The sequence below is a fragment of the Malaclemys terrapin genome, chromosome 1 (assembly GCF_027887155.1).
Source record: "Malaclemys terrapin pileata isolate rMalTer1 chromosome 1, rMalTer1.hap1, whole genome shotgun sequence".
Taxonomy (NCBI): Eukaryota; Metazoa; Chordata; order Testudines; family Emydidae; genus Malaclemys; species Malaclemys terrapin.
In genome coordinates this window covers 127,296,659-127,319,874 of record NC_071505.1, presented here as the reverse complement: position 1 = coordinate 127,319,874, position 23,216 = coordinate 127,296,659, and the positions used below count along the sequence as shown (strand labels likewise).

Sequence of the window (23,216 nt, the reverse complement as noted above, 5' to 3'; positions counted from 1 at the left end):
GCCGGCAGGGATCGGGTGTCACTGGTCCTGTGGCCATGCAGGTAGCCCTCTGCAGCTCCACTGTCACGGGTATGAGAGAGTGGGGCTGTGAGAGTGGAGCAGCAGAAGGCTCCCTGCATTTATGTGGGGCCAGTGACACACTCAGTCTAATCTCCACAGACAGAAGGTGTTGGAGAGGCTGTGGTCGTGTTGGCCCAGTGGGAGGGGAGGTCACTCCACTGCTGAGCAGCTCCTGCCCAGGGACAGCTCCCAGACTCCTGACTGGTGTGTGAATGGGGCAGTGACACCTGATCCCCACAGGCACAAAGTGCGGGAAAGGCTGCAGTCCTGGCCCAGTGGAGCAGAGACCCTCCAGTCAGCACTCTGAGGAGGAAGAGACCACCCTGTTGCTGAATAGCTCCATGTCCAGGTAGGAGCCATTCAGCAGCAGAGCAGCCTCCTCCGTGGCTGGGGATGCATCCTCCTCCTCGCAGCCTGAGCTGGGGGTCTCTAGGATCCCAGCCAGGATCCCAGCCTTCACCACAGTTTCTTGTAGCTGAACTATCGACTGCCAATGAACTGACAACATTGACCAGCCCAGTTTGTAGCAGCTGAACAAAGTTAATATTTGACAATTGCTGCAGATTGTGCCCTAAAAGATTAAATGTAATACTACATAGCTTTAGTTTTGCTAGCATATAATTTTACTTACAATTTACAATGTTTAAAAATATTGACAATTTCTGCTTTCATAAATACTATTTCTATTGATATATATCATGGAGTCCAGAAGTCCATATTTTAGCAAGTGGTACTCACCTGGCCATGTTCTGATGGGCTTTTGATTTGCAATTTAAAGCAGCATGGATCAATAGCTGGTTGAAAACATCCCTCTGACAAGAGAAGTCACAAAAATGAACATAAGTTAATATTTAGTAATAAATGCTGCAAGTGACAATTTCTTGGTTTCTAGGGGCTGGGTAAACCCATCCAGGAGGGATCTACTTCTCCCAACAACATTAAGCAGCTGAGACACAGTATTTATTATTTGTAAATTTGTCTCAATTATCACAAATTTAGAAAAGGAAAACTAAAAGGGAAGTGTAACACATGAAATACAAACAAGCCCTACCCAAATGCAATTAAAAAAACCCTTCAACCCCTTTACCTGAGCATTGCTGCCTCCGATCTGTAAGAGCTGGTAGCGAATTGGATAAAGTAATTCTACTGTCTTGTCATAATTTCCATTGTCAAACTCTATCAAAGCCTGGCAAAGTGGCAACCCCAACTTCGGAGCCAGCTCCAGCTCATGGTCTTCACCAGGTGCTCTGCAGAACAGGAAAGGAGTTAACTGCCAACTAAGCAGAAGGTCAGACTGCAGCACTTGTATTCTTTAGTGCTGCTCTGTCATCTCCTGCAGCATGATACTGTCGGCGCAAGTTAGTTTCACCGAGTTTAAGGAACTGTGCTACACGGAACCAAATCAAACACACACTCTGTACATTTTGCTAAATAAATGTGGAGGTTACTTACATTACAGTAACTGTGTTCTTAGAGATGTTTTATCCCTAAGGATGCTGCTCTGCAGGATGTACATGCGCTTGTGCACGCTCAATCAGAGACTGCAAAGTAGTTTGCAGGCCTGCACAGAGCAGTGCCTTGCGTTTTGAATGAGGGTATATAAGGAGGTGCAAGCCGGCTGCCACTCAGTTCCTTCTTGACCATGAAGCCAGAAGATCCACAGCAGCGTGGAAGGAGGGTGGAGCACTCATCAGGACAAAACCTCTCTAAGAACTCAAGTTACTGTAAGGTAAGTAACCGCTCCTTCTTCGAGTACATGTCCCTGTGGGTGCTCCATGGTTGAAAACTCCCAAACAGTGACTGAAGTCCAGTACAGTTTGTAGGACTGCATCACCAAAGGAGGTGTCATCTTTGGCAGAGGTAAGATGGCATAATGCTTGGCAAAAGTATGGACAGAAGACCAAATAGCAGTCCTGCAGATTTCTGCTATGGGAACATCCTTCAGTAGAGCTCCAGAAGTGGACTGAGTGCCAGTGGAATGCGCTGTTACTCAGGAAGGAGGCTGCACACCAGCAGGTCAAGATGCAACCCAAAACCCACTTAGACAGCTTTCAGGTGGAAATTGGTTTGACCTTTCTTCATTTCTATGAATGACACAAATAACCCAGGAGAGGCCCAAAGGTTTTAGTCCTGTCTAGATATAAGGCAAGGGCTCTTTTGATGTCCAAGGAATGGAGGCATACAGTTTTGGGCAGAACACTGACAGGGGAAGCTCCTGGTTAACATTATATTCAAAGGACACCCTTGGGAGAAAGTGAGGGGGGCATCGTATGAGCCTCTGTCAGGGTACATCTGGCCCACATCCATCCAGGGATGCTCAGTCTTTGCCCACCCTATCGCAGCCAGATTCCTGAAGGGTCTACACAACATGTTTGCTTTGATTTGACACCCAGTTCTACAGTGGAACCCCAGCCTGGTTCTAAATGCCCTAAGTAGAGCTCTCTTTGAGCCAACGGCTGTCTGCTCCCTTCCCCACCTCTCCCTCAAAACTTCATTCCTAATTGCCATCACCTCAGCAAGATGAATGGGGGAGCTGAGAGCGCAGATGGCTGACCTACCATACACCACCTTTTATAAGGACAGAGTTATACAAGGCGCAGAGATCAGAATAGTGTTAATGCCCTGGACATTGCCAAGTGGACCTCTTGGGCAACCGGCCTCTGAGAAGCCAGTTGTCCAAGTATGGGAATACCCATAGTCCCCAGTGGCAGAGGCAAGTGGCTGCCACTGAAAGAATCCTTGTGAACGCCCTCAGGGCTGTGGACAGTCCAAAAGAGAGAACTCAATATTGACAGTGATCTGCCCCTATTACAAAACACAGAAAGTGCTTGTGTGAGGGGTGGGTGGCTACATGAAAATAGGTGTCCGGTAGGTTGAGGGCAATGAACCAGTCTCCTGGATCTAAGGATGGGATTATGGTAACTAGTATCACCGTTCTGAAGTGTTGTGTTAGGACACAGTTATTCAAGGTCATGAGGTCAAGAATTGGTCTCCACACTACATCTTTCTTGGGAACAAGGAAGTAACAGGAATAGAACCTTCTTCCAATGAACTCTAGTGAACCTGGATCTAATGCTCCCAGGAGGAGAAGAGAATGAACCTCTTATCTTACAACTTCCTCATGAGAAGCATCCCTAAAGGGGATGGGGAGGGAGGAGTGGAATGGAAGTGAACAGAGTAACCCACTTTGACAACCTCCAATATTCACTTGTCTGAGGTGAGCGATTCCCAGGCTGGTAAGTAGTGGAAAAGTTGGTCTCCAAAAGGCAGGGTAGTCATACAAGAATTGATCCGATGGAGTAGGCTGCTTGATGCCTTCAACTGAGGTGTCAAAAATGCCTTTTATAGGGAGCATCTGGTTGAGTGGCCCCCGTTTTTGTGGTTTCAGCAGTCTCCAGAAGCGCTCCTGAGACTTAGGGAAAGCGTGGTGATGGTACTGGAATGATCTTGATCTTTGAGCAGTTTGGGATCTACTAAAGTGCCTTTTAATCACAGGCACATAAATCCCTAGTGACCGCAACATTGCTCTGGAATCTGTGTGTGTATGGAGGGAGGAGTCTGTGTGTTCACTGAAGCACTTAGGCCCTTTAAACAGCAGGTCTTCCATTTTATTCTGTACTTCTCTCGGAAGACCCAAGGACTGGAGACAGGATGCTCTTCTCATGATCACCACCATGGCCCTGGAGGCTATCTCAGCCGCAGAAGACCAGCTGGCAGGAAGTCTTTTGTAACCAGGGGATAAACTGAATCTTTCTGGTCTTGTCACAAGTGCTCAACAAAGTGTGTAAACTTGGAGTATGTGTTAAAGTTGTGTTTTGCCATTCAGGCTTGGTAGTTGGCAATACAAAATTGGAGAGCAGCTGCTGAGTAGCTCTTTCCTCCCAGCAAATCCAGCCGCTTGGATTTCTTGTTATATGGAAAAGGCCTAGAGAAAGATTGACTGCTTCTCTCGTTGGCTGCGCTGACTACAAGAGAATTGGGGCTGGGGTGGGAGTAGTATTCCATTCCTTTCGGTGGGATGTAGTTTGAGGTGATGTGCCTTGAGAGCTAGGGGCTACAAGGTTCAAACTCAAGTGCTGATCGTCAGAGTCCTGCACGCATGGGACCCCAGCAACGCGCGAGTGTTCAGAGAATACGGAATCGGTCAACGCTACACTCAGCTGATGTGGCAACTCATGGTGACGGATGCTATCAGGTGGTCAAGGGACATCTATCTAGAACACATCACCGGACATCGGCAATACCAGGAGAGATGAGCTGGAGTGCCGATGAGAAGCGCAGTCGGGAAAGTAACTGAAATATTTCCCTGATGGATTGCATCTTCTAACGGACAACCTATCCTAAATTCTCAATTATTGAGGGACAATCTTCACTTATTGCTATATTTGATTTCCACAACCAACTCTCTGTATAACTTTTTATGAGTGATGTGCCCGAATATTTGGATGCTAATATCTAAATTGTATCGTTAAATTTATTAATCTTATTTGGGTTATTGCTGATTATGTACTATATGTATTGTATTACTTTTAAACCAACCTTTGTACTTTTGGATAATTTAAGCACTATACCCAGCTGTACAGACACTCTTTTCTTAACCTATGTATTATATAATTTTAGCATTAGCTTTAATAAAATTTCTTATCTGCCCACTTACACATTAATAGCATTATGGCAGGTGTTTGCCATAGAGAGTATGCGGGCGATAACAATGCCTCATCGATGGGTTAATATTCAGGATGTCCACCAAGGAACGTTTCAACTCCTGGATTTCCTCAAATGGGATTTGAAGAGAATCCACTAGCCTCTTCATGAAGTCCTGAAAGGCTTTGAAATCACCAGTGTAGGACTGCAGTGGTGGCATTATTGCCTCATCCAGAGATGACCTTACAGAGGGAGGTGAGATGTACTTGACCTGAAACTCTTCTCTTCCTGTATATCATCTGGTACCTGAGAAGTGCGCAGTACCGTGATGTACAGTACCAGAGGACAGTCTGCAGGTACAATACCAATGACTTTTTCTCAGGTATCCAATAGTACTGGTCACTGTAGGGATCCCCTGAGTCACAGCAACCCCACTGGGGAGGGGGATAAGGGAAGGGACTCCAATGAAAACCATAGTCACTGAGCCTATGGTATTTGGTAGTACCCTAGAATCCTCTTCATGAAAGGGATTCACGTGAGTAGGATAGTATGGTACCAGGATAACATCCTGAACTGAGATCTCTGAGTCCCACGAATCTTCCTCTGAGCTAAAGGGGGGATGGCTCTCTATTGTCCTAACCAGGCTGGCGACTTAAGCAAGTCTCAACTTGCAGCTGTCAGGGTGGTACTGGAGAGGTGGCTCTAATAAATCAACTCAGTATTGGAGACTCAGGCTCATCAGAGATTATGAAATCCTCTGAAGAAAGGAACCTGGAAGGAGGTGGAGGTCTCTGATAGCCTTCAGACAAAGTGTGTGTCGGTACTGGAAGTGGAAATGCTGACTGGTGAGATGGAGGCTGTTGCAGTACGGAGGTGGTTGTAGAATCATCTCTCACCTCAGATGTACACTGAGCTGCCGGTGCTGGGGCATAGATGATCCCTTGCAGTGCTGCTATACACACAGGGCTGTCAGTGGTGCAACCGTGGTGGTTACTCTGGTGGTAGATATGTTGTCCAAGTGGGACTTCTTCCACAGTACCAATCCCTCCGTTCCGGACTCAGTCGGTGCCTCTACTGTACCCTTACAGAGACAAGAGGTCTCCCGAGAGCGGGTTTAATGGTTTATACCTCTCCAGGCAGGGAAAAGGAGTATGTTTCTTCTTTCGAGTTTTATTCTCTGGGGCCATAACCAAGACTACAATGGAGACCAAGGCGACCTGTGACATAGAGATCAATGCACCGGGGGGGTGAGGGGGGAGCAGACCTCTCCAGAGTTAGATCATGTTCTATTAACAGGAGCTTACATCTAATTTCCCTGTCTTTTTTTACTCTACCCTTTAAACCCAGACAAACCTTTCATTTAGAAGGATCCTGGGAGTCCCCCAAACACCACAGGCAACTTGAGTGTCTGTCACTATGGGGAAAGGACTGATGGCAGTCTGACAGGGCTTATAACCTGGGGGTTTGGGCGTAACAAGTTGTGCTCTGGCACAAAAGAAAGGTCCATGAAGAGAGGAGAAGTCAGGAAGCCCTCCTTGCCCCTGCAAGCACAATAGTGCTAAATAAAATAAAGAGTAACCAAATGAAACTAAATAGAGAAACTATAAAATAATGAAGTAAATAAGAAATTAAGGATTCCCAAGGTGAAAGGCAGGAAGCTGAATGCTGCGGACAGCAGAATGCTCCATCTTGAGCTGCAGGTGGTTGAGAAGGAACTAAGTGGCAGTGGCCTCACCTCTCCTTATTTGCCCTCATTCAAAGCACAAGACGCTGCACTGTGCACGCACTGGCCCATAGACGCTACTTTGCAGTCTCTGATCAAGAGTGCCGGGGAGCGCACATATCCTTTACAGAAAATCCATGGGGACATATACTCAAAGAAGAACCTTATTCGCTGTAACTTTAAAAATTCTGAAATCTTAAGTATTTTAATTGGACAAGTGAAAACATCCTTTCTATAACCTCTTTTGACCTGAGTAGTTAGCCAATCATCGGGGGCCTTGCAGGTTGTTTCCACTCAGAGGAGATATTGATGATAAATAAGGCTAAGATTTAGTCAGGGGTATTTTTAGTAAAAGTCATGGACAGGGCACAGGCAATAAACAAAAAGCATGGCCCGTTACCTGTCCCTGACTTTTACTATAAATACCCCTGACTGAATCTGCTCTGGGGGCCCCTGGGCACTGCTGCTCTGTGGCTCCAGGGGGGCCGGTGGCTGGCCCCTGCTCCGGTGGCTCACTGCCTCCAGGGACCGCTCCTGCTCCGGAGTTAGCTGCCCGGGACCGCCCGAGCAGCAGCCAGTGTTGCTGGCCCCAGGGGTGCCTCAGCAGCTGGCCCCGGGACCACCCCTGCAGGGGTCAACCACGCTGGCCACTGCAGCTGCAGAAGTCATGGAGATCCTGGAAAGTCACGGAATCTGTGACTTCCGTGACCTGCAGGACAGACTTGCAGCCTTAATGATAAAGTCAGATATTTCCTGATGCAAACCTGTTTATTAACAAGAACGTACACAGAGTCCTGTTTCCCTCAACACAAAAGGAAACGAACATACAACAGAAGCCAGTTTTTTTGCTCCATATTCCCAACCTCTTTTTCCAGCCAACCCAGCACTCGACCCAGAAAGCGCTCTCAGATTTTTCTCAGAGTCATGCTACAAGAGCTTTTCTGGATGTCCTTGGCTTTTTGATTGCCTTCTCTGTCAGAGTGCCACTCACACCCACCCACCCACCAATATCCAGCAAACCTTTGCATCCACAAAGCTCAGTTTCTGACCAGCTTTGCTTATGGCCTGTGATTTGGGCAATAGCTCCTGTTGTTTCAGTTATCTTATTCCAAAAGGAGCCTAACTGATTCTTACATTATCCTAAATAAAAGGCAGGTTTTACACCCAGCAACTTCAACAGATTTCACCCCACCCCAGCACAACACAATGGAGAATTTTGTTTGCACACTGATCCACCCAAGAGCGGGGAAAGAGTCAACAGGTTAATGACCCAGTAGAACAGATTATTCATTAATCCAGTTTATTACCAATTCCCAGTATAAAACAAAGGGAAACGAAATTAAGCTGTGCCTGTCTGTCTTATGGAATATAGGTTTCTGTTTAAAATTTAATTTGTATAGTTATCTGTTGTCAGTTGAAGCATTTTCTTAGCTCTAGATTTGTTAGTATATGACCATTAGAAATCTTTATAACAACATAAAACAGCTTAACCCTGTTGAAATGGAGTGCTAAATTTATGCTACTGAATTTGATGAAGGAGCTAACCACAAATAGCTGAGAGACAGTACTCCTAAACTACTTGGAATGTCAGCTAGTTGGCCCAGGACTGTTTTTTTGTTTTGTTTTTGTACAGCAGGGTCCTGTTTCATGACTAGGGATTCTAGGCACTATAATACAAATGAATAATGATAAAGAGGCACACTAAGTTTATGAAAACTCACAAGGTAAAAATGTATATGCAATGTACAGCTGCAAGCAAAGAGAATATACAAATATATCTTTAAAATCTTCAAATTCATCCCATGTCTATAATAGAAAGTTTTGAAAATATAGAGCAGGCTGTTGGATGCTTAGAATTTTATGTTTAGATAAAATAAACAAATACAAATAGTTTCTAAAATAGGTAATGTAACTTATATTCTTGACATGAGTAACTAGTCCAGTTTAATACATCTTGGCTTAGTAAACATCAAGTTTAACTGGATATTTAGTTTTTCAAATATGCCTATTCATATCAAGATATGCTTTATAATGTAAATAAAGTAAAAATAAGTTTTATAATGGTTCGGACTATTGCAATGCACAGCAATTACAACAATGACAATGTTATAATAAAAGATGTAAAGAGAGGCAGACAAGCAGAGCAAAGTACTGTAGCACTGGGTGAAGGGTTAGCAGTACTAAGTGTAAACTCATTAAATGTTCTACAAAATAGCCATCCACTAAAGTTTAAGTTCTACAGCTCAGACAGTAGCTATAGAAAAGAAAAAAAAGTCCATCATGATCTGCTAGTAGTAGGCAAACCAGATTACGCGGTTTTTCAACTCTACATTTCTCACATTTTCTTCTTAATCTCTTAAAGCCTCAGTGGATCATATTCACAGAATGTGAATCAGAGTTGTTCTGCAACTTTATGTCCAAAACAAAAATCCATCACACTTGATATTAAGGTTCCAGTTCTAAAAAGGGTAGCAGGCATTACTCTTTTTTTGGAAGATTGTTAGGCCTTGTCTACACTACGAGAGTAGTTCGATTTTACTTAAATCGAATTTTTGGAATCGATATTGCAAAGTCGAACGTGTGTGTCCACACTAAGGACAGTAATTCGACTTTGTGAGTCCACACTAACGGGGAAAGCGTCGACATTGGAAGTGGTGCACTGTGGTCAGCTATCCCACAGTTCCCGGAGTCCCCGCTGCCCATTGGAATTCTGGGTGGAGCCGCAAATGCCTTCTGGGTAAAAAAAAGGTGTCCAGGGTGCTTTTGGGTAACTGTCGTCATCCGTCCATAACTCCCGCCCTCCCTCCCTGAAAGCGCCGGCGGGAAATCAGTTCGCGCACTTTTCTAGTCAGTGACAGCGTGGACGCCACAGCACTGCGAGCATGGAGCCTGCTGCAACCATCACTGCAGTTGTGGCCGCTCTCAACGCCTCGCAACTTATCATACACCTTTCCCTGAGGCAGATGCAGAAAAGTCAGGCGAGGAGGCTACGTCAACGCGGTGATGGCCTGAAGTCTGAGAGTAGCACAGACCTCTCAGAAAGCAGGGGACCCAGCGCCGAGAACATCACGGTGGCAATGGGTCATGTTGATGCCGTGGAAAGGAGATTCTGGGCCCGGGAAACAAGCACTGAGTGGTGGGACCGCATAGTGCTGCAGGTCTGGGATGAATCCCAGTGGCTGCGAAACTTTCGCATGCGGAAGGGAACTTTCCTGGAACTTTGTGAGTTGCTGTCCCCTGCCCTGAAGCGCAATGACACCCGGATGCGAGCAGCCCTGACTGTCCAGAAGCGAGTGGCCATAGCCCTGTGGAAGCTTGCAACGCCAGACAGCTACCGGTCAGTCGCGAACCAGTTTGGGGTGGGCAAATCTACCGTGGGGGTTGTTGTGATGCAAGTAGCCAAGGCAATCGTTGATGTACTGCTGCCAAAGGTAGTGACCCTGGGAAACGTGGAGGCGATCATAGATGGCTTCGCAGCGATGGGATTCCCAAACTGCGGTGGGGCCATAGATGGAACTCACATCCCTATCCTGGCACCGGAACACCAGGCCAGCCAGTACATTAACAGAAAGGGCTACTTTTCCATGGTGCTGCAAGCACTGGTGGACCACAGGGGACGTTTTACCAACATCTACGTGGGATGGCCGGGCAAGGTTCATGACGCTCGTGTTTTCAGGAACTCTGGTCTGTTTAGACGGCTGCAGCAAGGTATTTACTTCCCGGACCACAAAATAACTCTTGGGGATGTGGAGATGCCTATAGTCATCCTCGGGGACCCAGCCTACCCGCTAATGCCCTGGCTCATGAAGCCCTATACTGGCGCCCTGGACACTGAAAAAGAACTCTTCAACTACCGGCTGAGCAAGTGCAGAATGGTGGTGGAGTGTGCTTTTGGCCGTCTCAAGGGGAGATGGAGAAGCTTACTGACTCGCTGTGATCTCAGCGAAACCAATATCCCCATTGTTATTGCAGCTTGCTGTGTGCTCCACAATCTCTGTGAGAGCAAGGGGGAGACCTTTATGGCGGGGTGGGAGGTTGAGGAAAATAGCCTGGCTGCTGATTACTCACAGCCAGACAGCCGGGCGATTAGAAGAGACCAGCGGGAAGCGCTGTGCATCCGGGAGGCTTTGAAAGCAAAGTTCCTGAGTGAGCAGGGTAACCTGTGACTTTAAAGTTTGTGTATTGAGAAGCTAAACCTGCCCCCATTTCTTTGCCCAGTTAATGTTGACTATCCTATCCAGTTACATACCCCCTTCACCCCACTTCCAACACACATTTCAAAATAAAAATAGTTCTACTTTGTTAAAGCACACCGTTTTCTTTAATACTGTATTCGCGGGAATTTTTTAAAACTGGGACGCAGACTGTGGTGCGGAGCGGGTGTACTGTAGTGGCGCGAATGCAGCTTCTAAACTCAAGGATTGACAGGCTCCGCTGCGGTGGGATGGTTGTTTCAACGGAGCCTGTCACCCCTCCTGATAGGGACTGTGTGTATGGGGGGGTCTATGTGACTTTGTGGCAGGGGGAGGACGGTTACAGATCCCCTGCTGTGTGGCTCTGTGATCCTGCCTAAGGACCGCCGCTTAAGATCTGTAACTGCCCTCCCCTGCCACAAAGTCACAGAGCAACCCACCCCCCACCACATAACATGAAAACAACCTCCCAGACTAACCAGGGTAACTAGTCACTGCATCACTGCACTATGTATGTGCCCTGCTGCTGTGCCTGCCCCCGACTATATACCCTGCCAAAGGTGACTGTCCTGTCGAATTACCAACCCCCTATCCCCCCCTCCTGCAAAAGAACATGATGGAAACAGTAGTTAACAGAAACGTATTTTTTATTATCAACCAAACATGGAACTGGGAAAGTGAAACTTGGACGGGGGCTTGTGTCAGGCGGGAAGGAAAGAACTTGTCAAATTTTGGGGAATGAGAGCCTTCTGCTGCTCGAGCTCTCTGCAGGGGTGGAGTGAGAGTTAGCAGGGACTCTGCCGCCTCTCCTTCTGTGCACTTTGGGTGAGGGGAGTATGGGACTTGGTGGCGGGGGAGGGCGGTTAGAGATGGACTGCAGCGGGGCTCTGTCCTCCTGCCTCCGTTCCTGCAGAACATCCACAAGGCGCCGGAGCGTGTCCGTTTGCTCCCTCATTAGTCCAAGCAGGGTTTGAGTCGCCTGCTGGTCTTCCTGACGCCACCTCTCCTCCCGATCCATGTTGGCTTGGTGCATTCGGGTCAAGTTCTCCCGCCACTGGGTCTGCTGTGCTGCCTGGGCTCTGGAGCAGGCTATAAGCTCCGAGAACATGTCCTCCCGTGTCCTCTTCTTCTTATGCCTAATCCGCGCTAGCCTCTGGGAGTGTGATGACAGGCTAGGTTGTGAGACAGTCGCAGATGGGGCTGTGGGAATGGGAAAAAGGGAGTGAATTCCTCAGAAAGATAAATGTAGTTGTGAACAAAGAACATAGTCTTTCTCTGTTAACAAGACCATGCACAGCACCTCTCACATGCGCACTCAGCACAAGGTCGAATTCTCGGCCTTCGCATTCAGTGCCTGGGGTCTTGCACAGCACATTTGAGAACCGTGTCAGGACAACGGAATTTCTGTTGCAGGCAGACATGGTAAGCCGTAGACTTGTGGCAGCTTAAAACTTTAATATTAGCAATGGCCTCATTTCACATTGAAATCAATGTCAGTCCCTGCTGCCAGCAATTCGGCAAGCAGGAAGTCTGCTCCTGTCCCACACCCTCGCGGCTGTCCCCGGGAACGATCCCTTTCGGCTGCCCCTCTCCCGCCTCCACCGCGTGGCTGCAAACCAGCGGTTACAGTTCTGTAAAGGAACGGCAAAGCAGTCCCAACACTAACATTCCCCTACCTCATTCAAAGCAGGTCATCATGAGCGACATCACCCTCATGAGGATCTCTGACAGCGAGAAAGAGAGAATGCTCCGGGAAAGCCTGCAAAGACCAGGGCCGTATGCCGCCATGCTGTGCAGAGCAATGATTCCAGAGTACTTGATAGTCTCGTGGCGTGGCAACGTGTCCTACTACGGAGGACCCAATAAGGCCGCTCTCCCCAAGAACCTAATGCAGCGGATTTCCAATTACCTCCAGGAGAGCTTCCTCGAGATGTCACAGGAGGATTTCTGCTCCATCCCCGGACATATAGACCGCATTTTACTGTAGCTGCTGTAGCAGTGACTAACCAGTAGAGCGGCTTGGGCAGGACAATCATGCAAAACCGGACATTGCTAGATTTTTTTTCAATAGTTGCACTGCCCATGACTGAACCGTTAAGCTAATCAAACTAATCATGAGAAACCCATTTTTTAAATTGTTAATATTCCTGTTCTGTTACAAATAAATGTTTAGATTTTTACAACACTTACTGGCTGATCCTTCCCCAGATTCTGTGTCCGGGGTAACGGCTGGGGAGGGTTGGTAGGGGATCTCTGTAAGGGTGATGAAGAGATCCTGGCTGTCGGGGAAATCAGCGTTGTGAGCGCTGTCGACTGCCTCGTCCTCCTCATCTCCTTCCTCATCTTCCCCGTCCGCTAACATGTCCGAGGATCCAGCCGTGGACACTATCCCATCCTCAGAGTCCACGGTCACTGGTGGGGTAGTGGTGGCGGCCGCACCGAGGATGGAATGCAGTGCCTCGTAGAAACGGGATGTCTGGGGATGGGATCCGGAGCGTCCGTTTGCCTCTTTGGTCTTCTGGTAGCCTTGTCTCAGCTCCTTGATTTTCACGCGGCACTGCGTTACATCCCGGCTGTATCCTCTCTCTGCCATGTCTTTAGAGATCTTCTCGTAGATCTTTGCATTCCGTCTTTTGGATCGCAGCTCGGAAAGCACGGACTCATCGCCCCACACAGCGATGAGATCCAAGACTTCCCGATCAGTCCATGCTGGGGCCCTCTTTCTATTCTGAGATTGCACGGCCATCACTGCTGGAGAGCTCTGCATCGTTGCCAGTGCTGCTGAGCTCGCCACGATGTCCAGACAGGAAATGAGATTCAAACTGGCCAGACAGGAAAAGGAATTCAAATTCAAATTTTCCCGGGGCTTTTCCTGTGTGGCAGTTCAGAGCATCCGAGCTCGTACTGCTGTCCAGAGCGTCAACAGAGTGGTGCACTGTGGGATAGCTCCCGGAGCTATTAGCGTCGATTTCCATCCACACCTAGCGTAATTCGACATGGCCATGTCGAATTTAGCGCTACTCCCCTCGTCGGGGAGGAGTACAGAAGTCGAATTAAAGAGACCTCTATGTCGAACTAAATACCTTTGCGGTGTGGACGGGTGCAGGGTTAATTCGATGTAACGGCGCTAACTTCGACATAAACGCCTAGTGTAGACCAGGCCTTAGTGATTTCAAGAGTTCAATAAGTTGCTTATAACCATGACTTATCTAAAACACTTTCTACTGTGCTTATAATCATCTTTAACACAACTGTAACATGCTTTTAACATCATTTAATCACATAGTAACCTTTTATAGACCATTTATAAATGGAACCATAATATAAAGGCCCTATCATTTTTCTAATGCTATGTATAAACCATCTCTATTTTTAGTAAGCTGTGTTTAGGGTGGGGGAGGGTTGTTGTTTTTCTCCCTCCAGAATACTCTACTCTTCTGCAAACTGAAAGACAAATCACATGCTCTCCCTTTTTTTTGTAAGTGAAAACAGCTGCCATTGTAGGTGGCTACCTATTTGCTAGTCCTGTCCATTTCAAAGTGTTCTGAGGTACCTTTATGCCACAAATGTCTTGCATCTGGCCCCAAAAGGTAAGAAGTAAAAAGCACCAATTGGCTCAGATTGTACACTGAAGAATGAAGGGAAATCAGTTTCACCCATCGAAAATTTGTGTACATAAAACAAAATCGGGAAAAATGTAAGAGTGGATTGTCATTCTCATACTGCCTGTGATGGTGATCAATAGCAAAATAAGAGCAAGAAATATTTTTTTTTCCATACATAAACAAGGACGTGATAAATATTTTTCTATTTTGATGAAATACAAAAATATTAAAATTAGTATTGAAGAATCAAACTGCCAAATCTTAGCAAAATTATTTTGGCAGCAGTTTAAACTCCATTTCATGTAAAAATGATAATTTGTTGTATACCTATAGCAAATATAGGATTATCAATATGGACACTTTATAGATATCTGGTAATGAATACAGAACAATGTTTTAAATTGATGCAGCAGAGCAAAAAGGGCCCTTATAGGTAGTTGGCTTATTTTGTAAAGTTTGTTCACTACTTTACAAGAGAAATGCCTCTGTTCAGCAATGAACACTTACATCCCTAGTATATACCATTGTAAGGAAAACAACCCTGTTTACAGGTTAAGATGCCACAACCACTCAAAGCAAAAAACCTACAGTGCTGGGATGAGGATGCTGTTCTCTGACAAGATTAAATACACACTCTAGACAATTACACACACTCACGGTAAAAAGTAACCATTAGGAAATCCTTATTGTATAACTTCAGAGACAACACCCTGCTGAAACCAGAGTTCAAGTTATAACAGCCTAAACCAAAAAAAAAAAAATATTATGGTACCTAGCAAACTGGAAGCAATTAATTATAATACTAATAAACCTTGTAATGGGAAAATATTTATTCAGAACAACATTTTAATTCACTTGCTTACTTGGCAAGTTCCTGAAGAGTTGTTAAGAGCTCATTGGTGGTTTTGTGGTCTTTGGCTCCTAGCGAAGACATGAGAATGTGGACATCATTGAAAAACAGAACATGATCTTTGGAGTGTTTCTTTGTGAGTTGGATAACTTCATTCCACCTGTCTCCTACCTTTACACCTAGGAGTAAAATACGTGATTTAAAATAAGACTCCACTGCAAAGCAATTTCTTTAGCATATATTTCCAGTTTCATTCAGCCTTGTAAGCTTTAAAAAGCACCTCTCAACGCAGCAGACTTTGTAACTAGCACTCAGTGTCGTATCTCCCACTTTTGAGCAAGTACTTTATTGCTTATCTCCAAAACCACCTTCGGTCACTGATGTCCTGTACCCCTTTAGATAAGGTTCATGGGATAGATGACTTCCCCCGAACACAGATGAAGGAGGATAATGCCCACAGTTGTCATTCTGGATCTGTCTGTGGCATTTGATTACTAATACTGGACTGCATATATAAATATGTGCAGCATGACTGGCTGTAGCAGAGTTCTGTGAAAATTATTATTTACAATTTAGGAACTAGTATTTTTTTCTGGAACTCTAACTTCATCTTCACTTTAGAAAGTAAAAACTCTGCTGGCTGTATATTTAGTCTCATGGAACTGTTCGAATAATGCAATACCTACAGTGGACTACTTATTTCAAATATCAAAATTAAGAACTAAATATTAGTGTTGGCTTGATATTGACTATAAGAGCAGCCAATAGCCGTTTAACAGTTTATATGTATGACCTTTTAAACTGAGGCTGAAAAACAGATCTCTGGGGACAGAGAAAGTGAAATTTGCCAAAAAAAGAAAAACGTGATCTATGTTAACTTAGTTGAATGGAACTCTGTACTCACAGGAAAGTAATAAACTCTAGGGAGAAATAATGGTAATGCATGTTAATAGAAACTTAAAACTCAGCTCCCAAGAACAGCAGCTCTTTCAAGTATTTATTCTCTAAAATAACCCACTGCTCAGAGTTGCTCTATATATTTTTGTAAATCTTCTTCTGCATGTTGGAGCACAAGGAGGAGTTTTATCTTACTATTTTAAGAAGCACAAGTACAACAGTTCTTTACCTTCCAACTGAAGCCGGTACAGCATGGAGCAGTTATCTACTACATCTAGCATACTTCCACTGGACATGCATCTGGGAGCAATCTGCAATCAGAAAGCATTCTTAAACTGCATTACATATATTTAGGTGGGAAGTTAATTTGAGAGTCAAACTTACTATGACAGTTCAAAATTAATTCTGTCTCTTTACTCTTCCAGATAGAGCTATTTTGTTACAAACCTAATCACATCTTTCAGAAATAGAACAATCCACACATAATATTCATATTATTTTCTCTCTGTTTTCCCATTTATAAAATCAAATACAGTGAGTGTGAAAACTGCTTTTTCCTATGAGCTCTGCTTTCCCAAAATGGAGCCATAAGTTCTACTATACTTTGCAACAGTTACTAGGTAGGACAAGGTATTTTTGTAAAGTTTAACACCAAAACAGACTTGTTATGCTGACTCCTAGTTAATTTACTGTGAATTATTTTAGAAAAATTCCTCTAAAGTTCAAGCAGGAGAGAACTTTAACAAGTCACCCAAAAAGGAAAAGACCTGACAAAGGAAGTTGGAGCCAAACTAGTAACTGGCTTGGTAGTTAATCTGTGAGATCCAGTCTTAGTCATGATACCTTAGACCTATACAAAAACTATTTTACAAAATGTTAAACTTTAAAAAATTATCTATATTTTCTTCTGGTGCCCTTAAGGCCTCTTCATAGCAACTAAGACAACAGGGTATAAAAGTGGTACCAATACAAATAATTGGAAAACACTAAAAAAATTAGTAGTTTCTAAAATGTGGTCTGAACAAAATAAAAATAAGTTGGTGTGATATAAAGGGTTTTTTTAGCACTGGTGTAGGATGACCTGTATAACTTGTATGTAATTTTCCCAGTTGAGTTGAATAATTTCTCTAAAATGCCAATTAAACACTTAAAAATAAAACCAGAAAATGGTATCACACTTTTATATATTTTGTGTCATATGAAGAATGAGGCAGGTGCACTCTCTCTCATTGGAACGTCTTTTCATTAAAACAAAATTGATTTATACTCACATGATTGTCATAAATTGTCAAAGCCGCTTCATAATCACCCTGTAAAAGCAAAGGAGGATTGTGTGATGACCTTTAGGATACAGTATCATAGCCAATGAGGTTAATCTGAGGCATGATTATTGCTAGTTGTAAACTTTTCCCAGTGTCCATAAGTGACTGGCTTATTTCTTCTTCTTCCCAATATCTAATCTCAGTATCTGAAAAAAGAGCTCCCGAAATCATCCTGCATAAAAACATAGTACGTATTGCAATCCAATACGCTCGATAGAAAAATGTTTGTAAAAGATTTCAATACATCTGAAATACTTTTAATAGGGAGAATTTAACAACATAAAATCTCTGATTCTTTAACATAAATGGCCCTATTGGTCAGTCTCAGGTAATTTTTGCAAACTCCAGCCCCTTACGTTCTTTTTGCTGGCAAACTTTGTATTGAATTCAATGGGAATTTTGCATATGCAAAGACTACAGAACTGGGTTTTCTATCACAAAATTAGTGAATTTGCTTTTAATGTAATATTTAATTGTCTCAGCTCAGTAATTTCTCTACATTCCCGTACAGATTATTTTAGATTTTTTCCTTCTAAAATATCACTTTTGAAAACACTTTAGTAAAGCACCAAACACCACAAATTATACTGCAGTATATTCATAAATACATCCAAATATTAAGAAGGGAATAAAGCAGTCCATACCCTTTTGCTCAGGACTGCCTGCTAATATGAGATTATTCATCCACCTGGAGCATACAGCATATAGATGTAGAAGTGTGCTCCTACCTTTTCAATGAAATACAAAGCCCAGTGCCAGTAATTATGGCAAGCAAGCATGTCACAGTCCTGAGAAGAGAGAAAAAATATTTTACTTCCAATATAAACTCATATTCCAGCTGATTTTATATGGCACTCTTCTCCTGCAATAAATCAGAGGGCATAATAGATCAGTGGATATTGGAACCAAGGAGCATACACGATTGTTCCATTCTGAAAACTAACTATGGAACCCTCTTATTCAATACACTTGCTCCTTGTGGGTAGAGACACACAAATATGGAATCTCACAATACAAGTTCTACAGAGCCACTTTTCAGAGCAGAACTGCATTTTGACTCAGACTCTACCTCATTCTGCAACATCTTTATTGGAAAACCTCCAAACTGACAGGACTAATTTCACACCTTTCTGTCCAGCCACAAGCTGACAGCATAAGGTCAAATACTCCTCTCCATCACACTGGCACAAACCCATTGGAAACAGCAGGCTTCCACCAGTGTAACAGCCAAGAATCTGCGTCAACAATACATCTAGGATAACTCAAATAAGCACAAAAAAATCACAAAGACTCTAACCCCCCCTATTCCTGCACAGCAGGGCGGTTAAAATTCATCTTATCACAAGGAGGACAATGTGCTCATTTAAGAGGTGACCACTGCAATATTAACCTCTGAGAAGCACCCGTGTTCTCAGGATGTCAGCATTTTATGATATTTACATAAGCCAGTAGTTTATCATCACTTGTTTAATATTAAGCTGCAAAAGGATTACTGAGTCAGATGGTTACGCGTCTGACATAAAAATGACATTACTAAATTCGGCCTATACAATAATCTGTCTCAAATGTCATGCAGGTAAGATTATTGGGTCCCCCTCCATGAATAAAACATAGCTGCTTAGTGCTGCCAATTATGAGTGTCATACACAATTAAACTGTAATTGCCCAAGGCAGTGCAGTCCTGTGGGCTGCTCTAATTCAGAGGAAGGAAAAAAAGGGCAAACTGCTTTATTTCATTAGTGGAACAGTTTGGGTGAAGAGAATAAAACAATAAAATACAGAGCCACGCAGCTCCTGAATGTGTTGGTCAAAATAAAACTAACCAGCAAGAAAGTTCATGCAAAATCTACACCTCTCTTCCTGGGGAGGATAGAAGGTAAATTTTCAAAAGCACCTAAGTGATGTAGGCACCTACGTCCTATTTCCAAAAGTGAACTAGCACGTAGGCCCCTAAGTCACTTAGGTGCTTCTGAAAATGTTCCTCAAATTGTCTATTGTTACATTTTTAGGGTGTTCTTGTTTGTTTGGGGTTTTTTGTTGTTGTTCTGTTAAAGTCATTCTGCAAGGGGGAATTTAAAAAGCCCTTTCTAAAATGACATCCCTGAACTTTGAATGAGCACTCAGAAAGATTTCTGTTTATAGTTCCAATCGTGATATTCCTAATATTTCTAACTTCAAAAAACAACCCAAAAACATTTTAGACCGTTTTTATACAACTCTGCTCCTTGTGTATAGTGGAACTCTCTAGTGCTTGGAGGGACAGTATGCAAAGTGTCTGCCTGTTTGTGTGTTAAGCGATTACACCTACCACATAGCCCCTTGAAGAGGGGTCTGAAGGTTCCCATTTTCGGAAGGAGTTCTGGGAAAGGGTGTGCTTAAGCTAGGGGGATACTCTGGAGGTCAGTGGTGGTCTTGGGGGCATAAGTCAAGTGGCCTTTGGGGCTTCGTTTCCACAAAGAGGTAACAGACTGAGAGTTGGTGCTCAGGAAATGTGTCCAAAGAGGGGAAACACTGCTGCAGCCTATTGAGACCAAGGGAAGCTAAACAAAGAGGGGGAATTCACTGTCTGGACCTCTCCCACAGCAATCTGTTGAGTGTCCAAAAGGCGCACTGGACTAGACCTGTGCCAGATGAATACTGTATAAGAATCAAATAACAGCAAAAGGTATAAGGCCCTGCCATGCCAATCGTAGGAGTCCTCAACCGCCCCCTGTTAATTTCTTTACTGAACACCTCTTTTTAAGTCCTTTTCCAAGCCATTTATCTGGTCAGTGTATACCTTCCCTACAGAGTACCTGCACTGGACATCTGCCCTACATTTAAATAATGAGTTGCGACATACGGCCTACCGCCCGTCATGTCATGCATGAACAGAGCCCTTCCTGAACCCACTGCCGGGAAGGCGAAAAAAAACCCAACTGCACCCAAGCCAATATGGTGGTAAGGGAAAAATTCCTTCTCAGCCCCTCTAAAAATGGGGCAGTTAGCATAATGCCCACAGCAGGCACTGACCAAACCTGGTATTTTTCACCTAAAAGAGAGGGAGGGTGGGTCCTGCTTCAGCCTTGGTCTGTGTAAAAGGCTCGCAGCACCGTGCTGCCCCTTTTCAAATCCTGCATTCCCAGGGGATGGGTCAGTGACCACTCTGCCCCTTTTGCAGCAGTTTTCATCTATCCCCTCCCCCACCCCCAGTCATAAAGCACTATTCCCTTCACTCTCACTCGGCCTGCCAGCCAAACATCCCCCTGCTTAATGCTGCAGGGCGGTCATTGCTCAAGATCCAAATCACAAGTGGGATGTAAAATGTTTGACCTACCAACATTGGCCATGTCTCTTTAAGACTTAAAATGTCTAATCTTCTTGTGCTTATGAATTGTAAAACATTTTATATGTAAGATCAGACACTGGTTGAAGACCAGGATTTACCACAATATTTCTAGGTAAAATAAGATGAATTGAGGAGAGGATAGAAATGCTGATCCCACTGAAGTCAATGGCAAAAGAAATTCAGTTGATCTTAATTCTCTTCAAAAGTAAATTAAACTGAACCAAATTAAGACCACTTTGAGAGTGTCCATACAGGCATTTAATGCAGTTTAACTAATCCATTTTAAATTCACACCTTTAGTTAATGCAGATTAATTTTTCTGAGATCTCCATGCAGACAAACTCTCAGATTTACACTGGTGTGAAAGAGGAGAATTTGGCCCCTTGTCTGCAATGTTTCATCTCAGGACAAATTCTGAATGGCTGAATTAGAAATCTTAGAATTCTACATCAAGTCTTTACAATGAAAAAGCAGTTCTCAGTTTTTGTTTTCTGGCAACATCTTACACAGGATTCTTACTCCTGGTTTTCTGTTAGGGCGAAATCAGAAGTGAGAATCCTTTGTGAATGGTGCCTTCAGGGAAGTAGAATTACAGGTAAATAATTTTCCATTCTCTTAGGCGTGCTGGAAATCTTGACTTCCATAGATGTCAATGGCAAAACTTGTATTGACTTCAATGAGGCCAGGATTTCATCTATTTCCTTTAAGTGTCTTTATCCGGGCCAAGAAAATAGAAATATCGAGGGAGGAGGGGTAGCTAATTTTTTTTTTAATTGTGCATTACCAATCTCAGCCATAAGTGCTGAGGCTAATTTTTTCATGATTAATACCAAGAGTGAATTTCTGAAACGTGGAACTGTGGTTGTATTTTCTGCCTGTTTCCCAAGTGCCACGAAAAAAGGTTCCACACTGAAGCAGCAGCTTCCTCTTCTTTGTGAAAGTATTCCTGTGAATTTTGTACTAGATCTGATGAAAAGCACATAAAGAGGAATCACTAGTATTCAGTGGGAGGGGAAAAACCCCACAGCCAGCAATTTCAGAGGAACTGTTAAGGAAATTTACCTTCCAGTTGTTTTCAGTTTGCTTCATAAATGTCAACCCATTCTTCAGGTCTGCTTTCATTTCATTTATGTGTGCTATGGTATGGACAGACCATGCATCTGACTGGTTTATAGCTAAAGCCTGATGGTGGGAAAAGAGAAAACACCATGATGTGTACTGGGTAGATTACAAATAGCTGTACATACTGTCACTAGTACAGAAATTGAAGACTATTTTCTCAGGTACAATAGGTATTAAGTATATCCTTGCTAATAACTTCAATCATATCCTGTGAGACTGGTTTCAGCAGAAACGGGAAAAACGTTTACTGGAGTTCACTTGTTGGCATCTGCTTAACAATGATTAAGAATTACACAGTAGTTTTAGAGAATGAAGGCCTTAATCAAGACCACCAAATTACACTTCATCCTACAAACTCTCCTTACACTTCAGCCTCAGAAGAGTCACGTGGCCAGCACAAAGCCATCCCCACACCATCCATATGGTGAGCATATGAGCTGATCACTTGCTTTAAAAGAAAATAATAATACAATTCCTTGCAGTTAACCACTTTTCCTATAACAAGAACAAAGGCTTCGCTAGCTTCTGAATATCAGATACATGTATCTTTACCATTCCAACAATTCCCACTCATCTGTAAAAATTTTCCCCAATTTCAATTATTGACAATTTAATATAAAATAAAAGATTTAATTTTTGTTATTACTTTCAGCAATCTGACACGTAAAAGCAGTTTGGCAAAAAAATGAACCTTTGAAAATACACCAAGGTGTCAACTGATTCTATTTGTGCTATACTTTACATAGGTTTCTCAAATTACAGGGACCCTTTGTCATACGGATATGTTGCCAGCTTTTCATTCCCACTGCAAATAATGAGATCATCTTTATAAAGCATGAATGAGGTATATCCAATTTACCAAGGCATTATACAAGTTGCTCATCAGGTTAACCTACTGTACTGCTGATATTCTGTGACCTCCACTAAGATTTGATGGCAAGTGGACACAGGTCTCATATATGCTGTATTTCTCAATGACAAGTTTCCATTTTAGTCTCTCCAGCTTGCGTAGCAAGATTCTTTCTGATCTCCACTCTCATTCTTCCTCTCCCCCACCAATCTTGAATTAAAAAAGCCAGCAAAAACTGAAGAAAAAGGAGAAATCTCCTTTTCTGAGTTTTTAAAAGCTAACACCTATAATAGCAAAGTCATTATTATGAAGATGTAGCACAAGAATAGTTATGAATTTCAGTACAGTTGCTTACTTTTGTTTAGTTAATTTTAAATGGTCATAAACCATCTCTCGCAAACAAACATTTGCATACTAAATAAGAATAATAATTTAAAACCTTTTAGTACCAATGATGTCCAGCTTACCTCACTGGCTAGCTTTTCAGCATGATCAAAAAGGTTAGTTTCCATCAGTCCAAAAGAGAAAATGCCTTTCACATAGCTAAACAACAAGAAAAACCCATTTAGCAGTAAGCAGATGAAGCTAATATTACAAAACACATTAAAATAATTTAATACAA

General features: G+C 43.4%; 1 protein-coding gene and 1 non-coding gene across 2 annotated transcripts in view; one reads left to right on the top strand and one right to left on the bottom strand.

Annotated features, from left to right (window-relative positions):
- Positions 1-23,216, bottom strand: part of LOC128842499 (tetratricopeptide repeat protein 38-like) — a 38,402-nt gene that overhangs the window by 4,107 nt on the left and 11,079 nt on the right. The window contains exons 6-13 of the mRNA XM_054038550.1: positions 23,062-23,137; positions 21,685-21,804; positions 18,023-18,082; positions 17,244-17,282; positions 16,202-16,283; positions 15,089-15,254; positions 1,148-1,307; positions 799-872 (exon numbers count right to left, since the gene is read on the bottom strand). Of these exons, the coding sequence (XP_053894525.1) occupies positions 799-872; positions 1,148-1,307; positions 15,089-15,254; positions 16,202-16,283; positions 17,244-17,282; positions 18,023-18,082; positions 21,685-21,804; positions 23,062-23,137 (777 nt within the window). The remainder of the gene's footprint in view (positions 1-798; positions 873-1,147; positions 1,308-15,088; positions 15,255-16,201; positions 16,284-17,243; positions 17,283-18,022; positions 18,083-21,684; positions 21,805-23,061; positions 23,138-23,216) is intronic.
- On the top strand, positions 17,312-17,451 carry LOC128830715 (U4 spliceosomal RNA). The gene has a single exon (XR_008443661.1). It is a non-coding gene; the product is annotated as a U4 spliceosomal RNA (small nuclear RNA).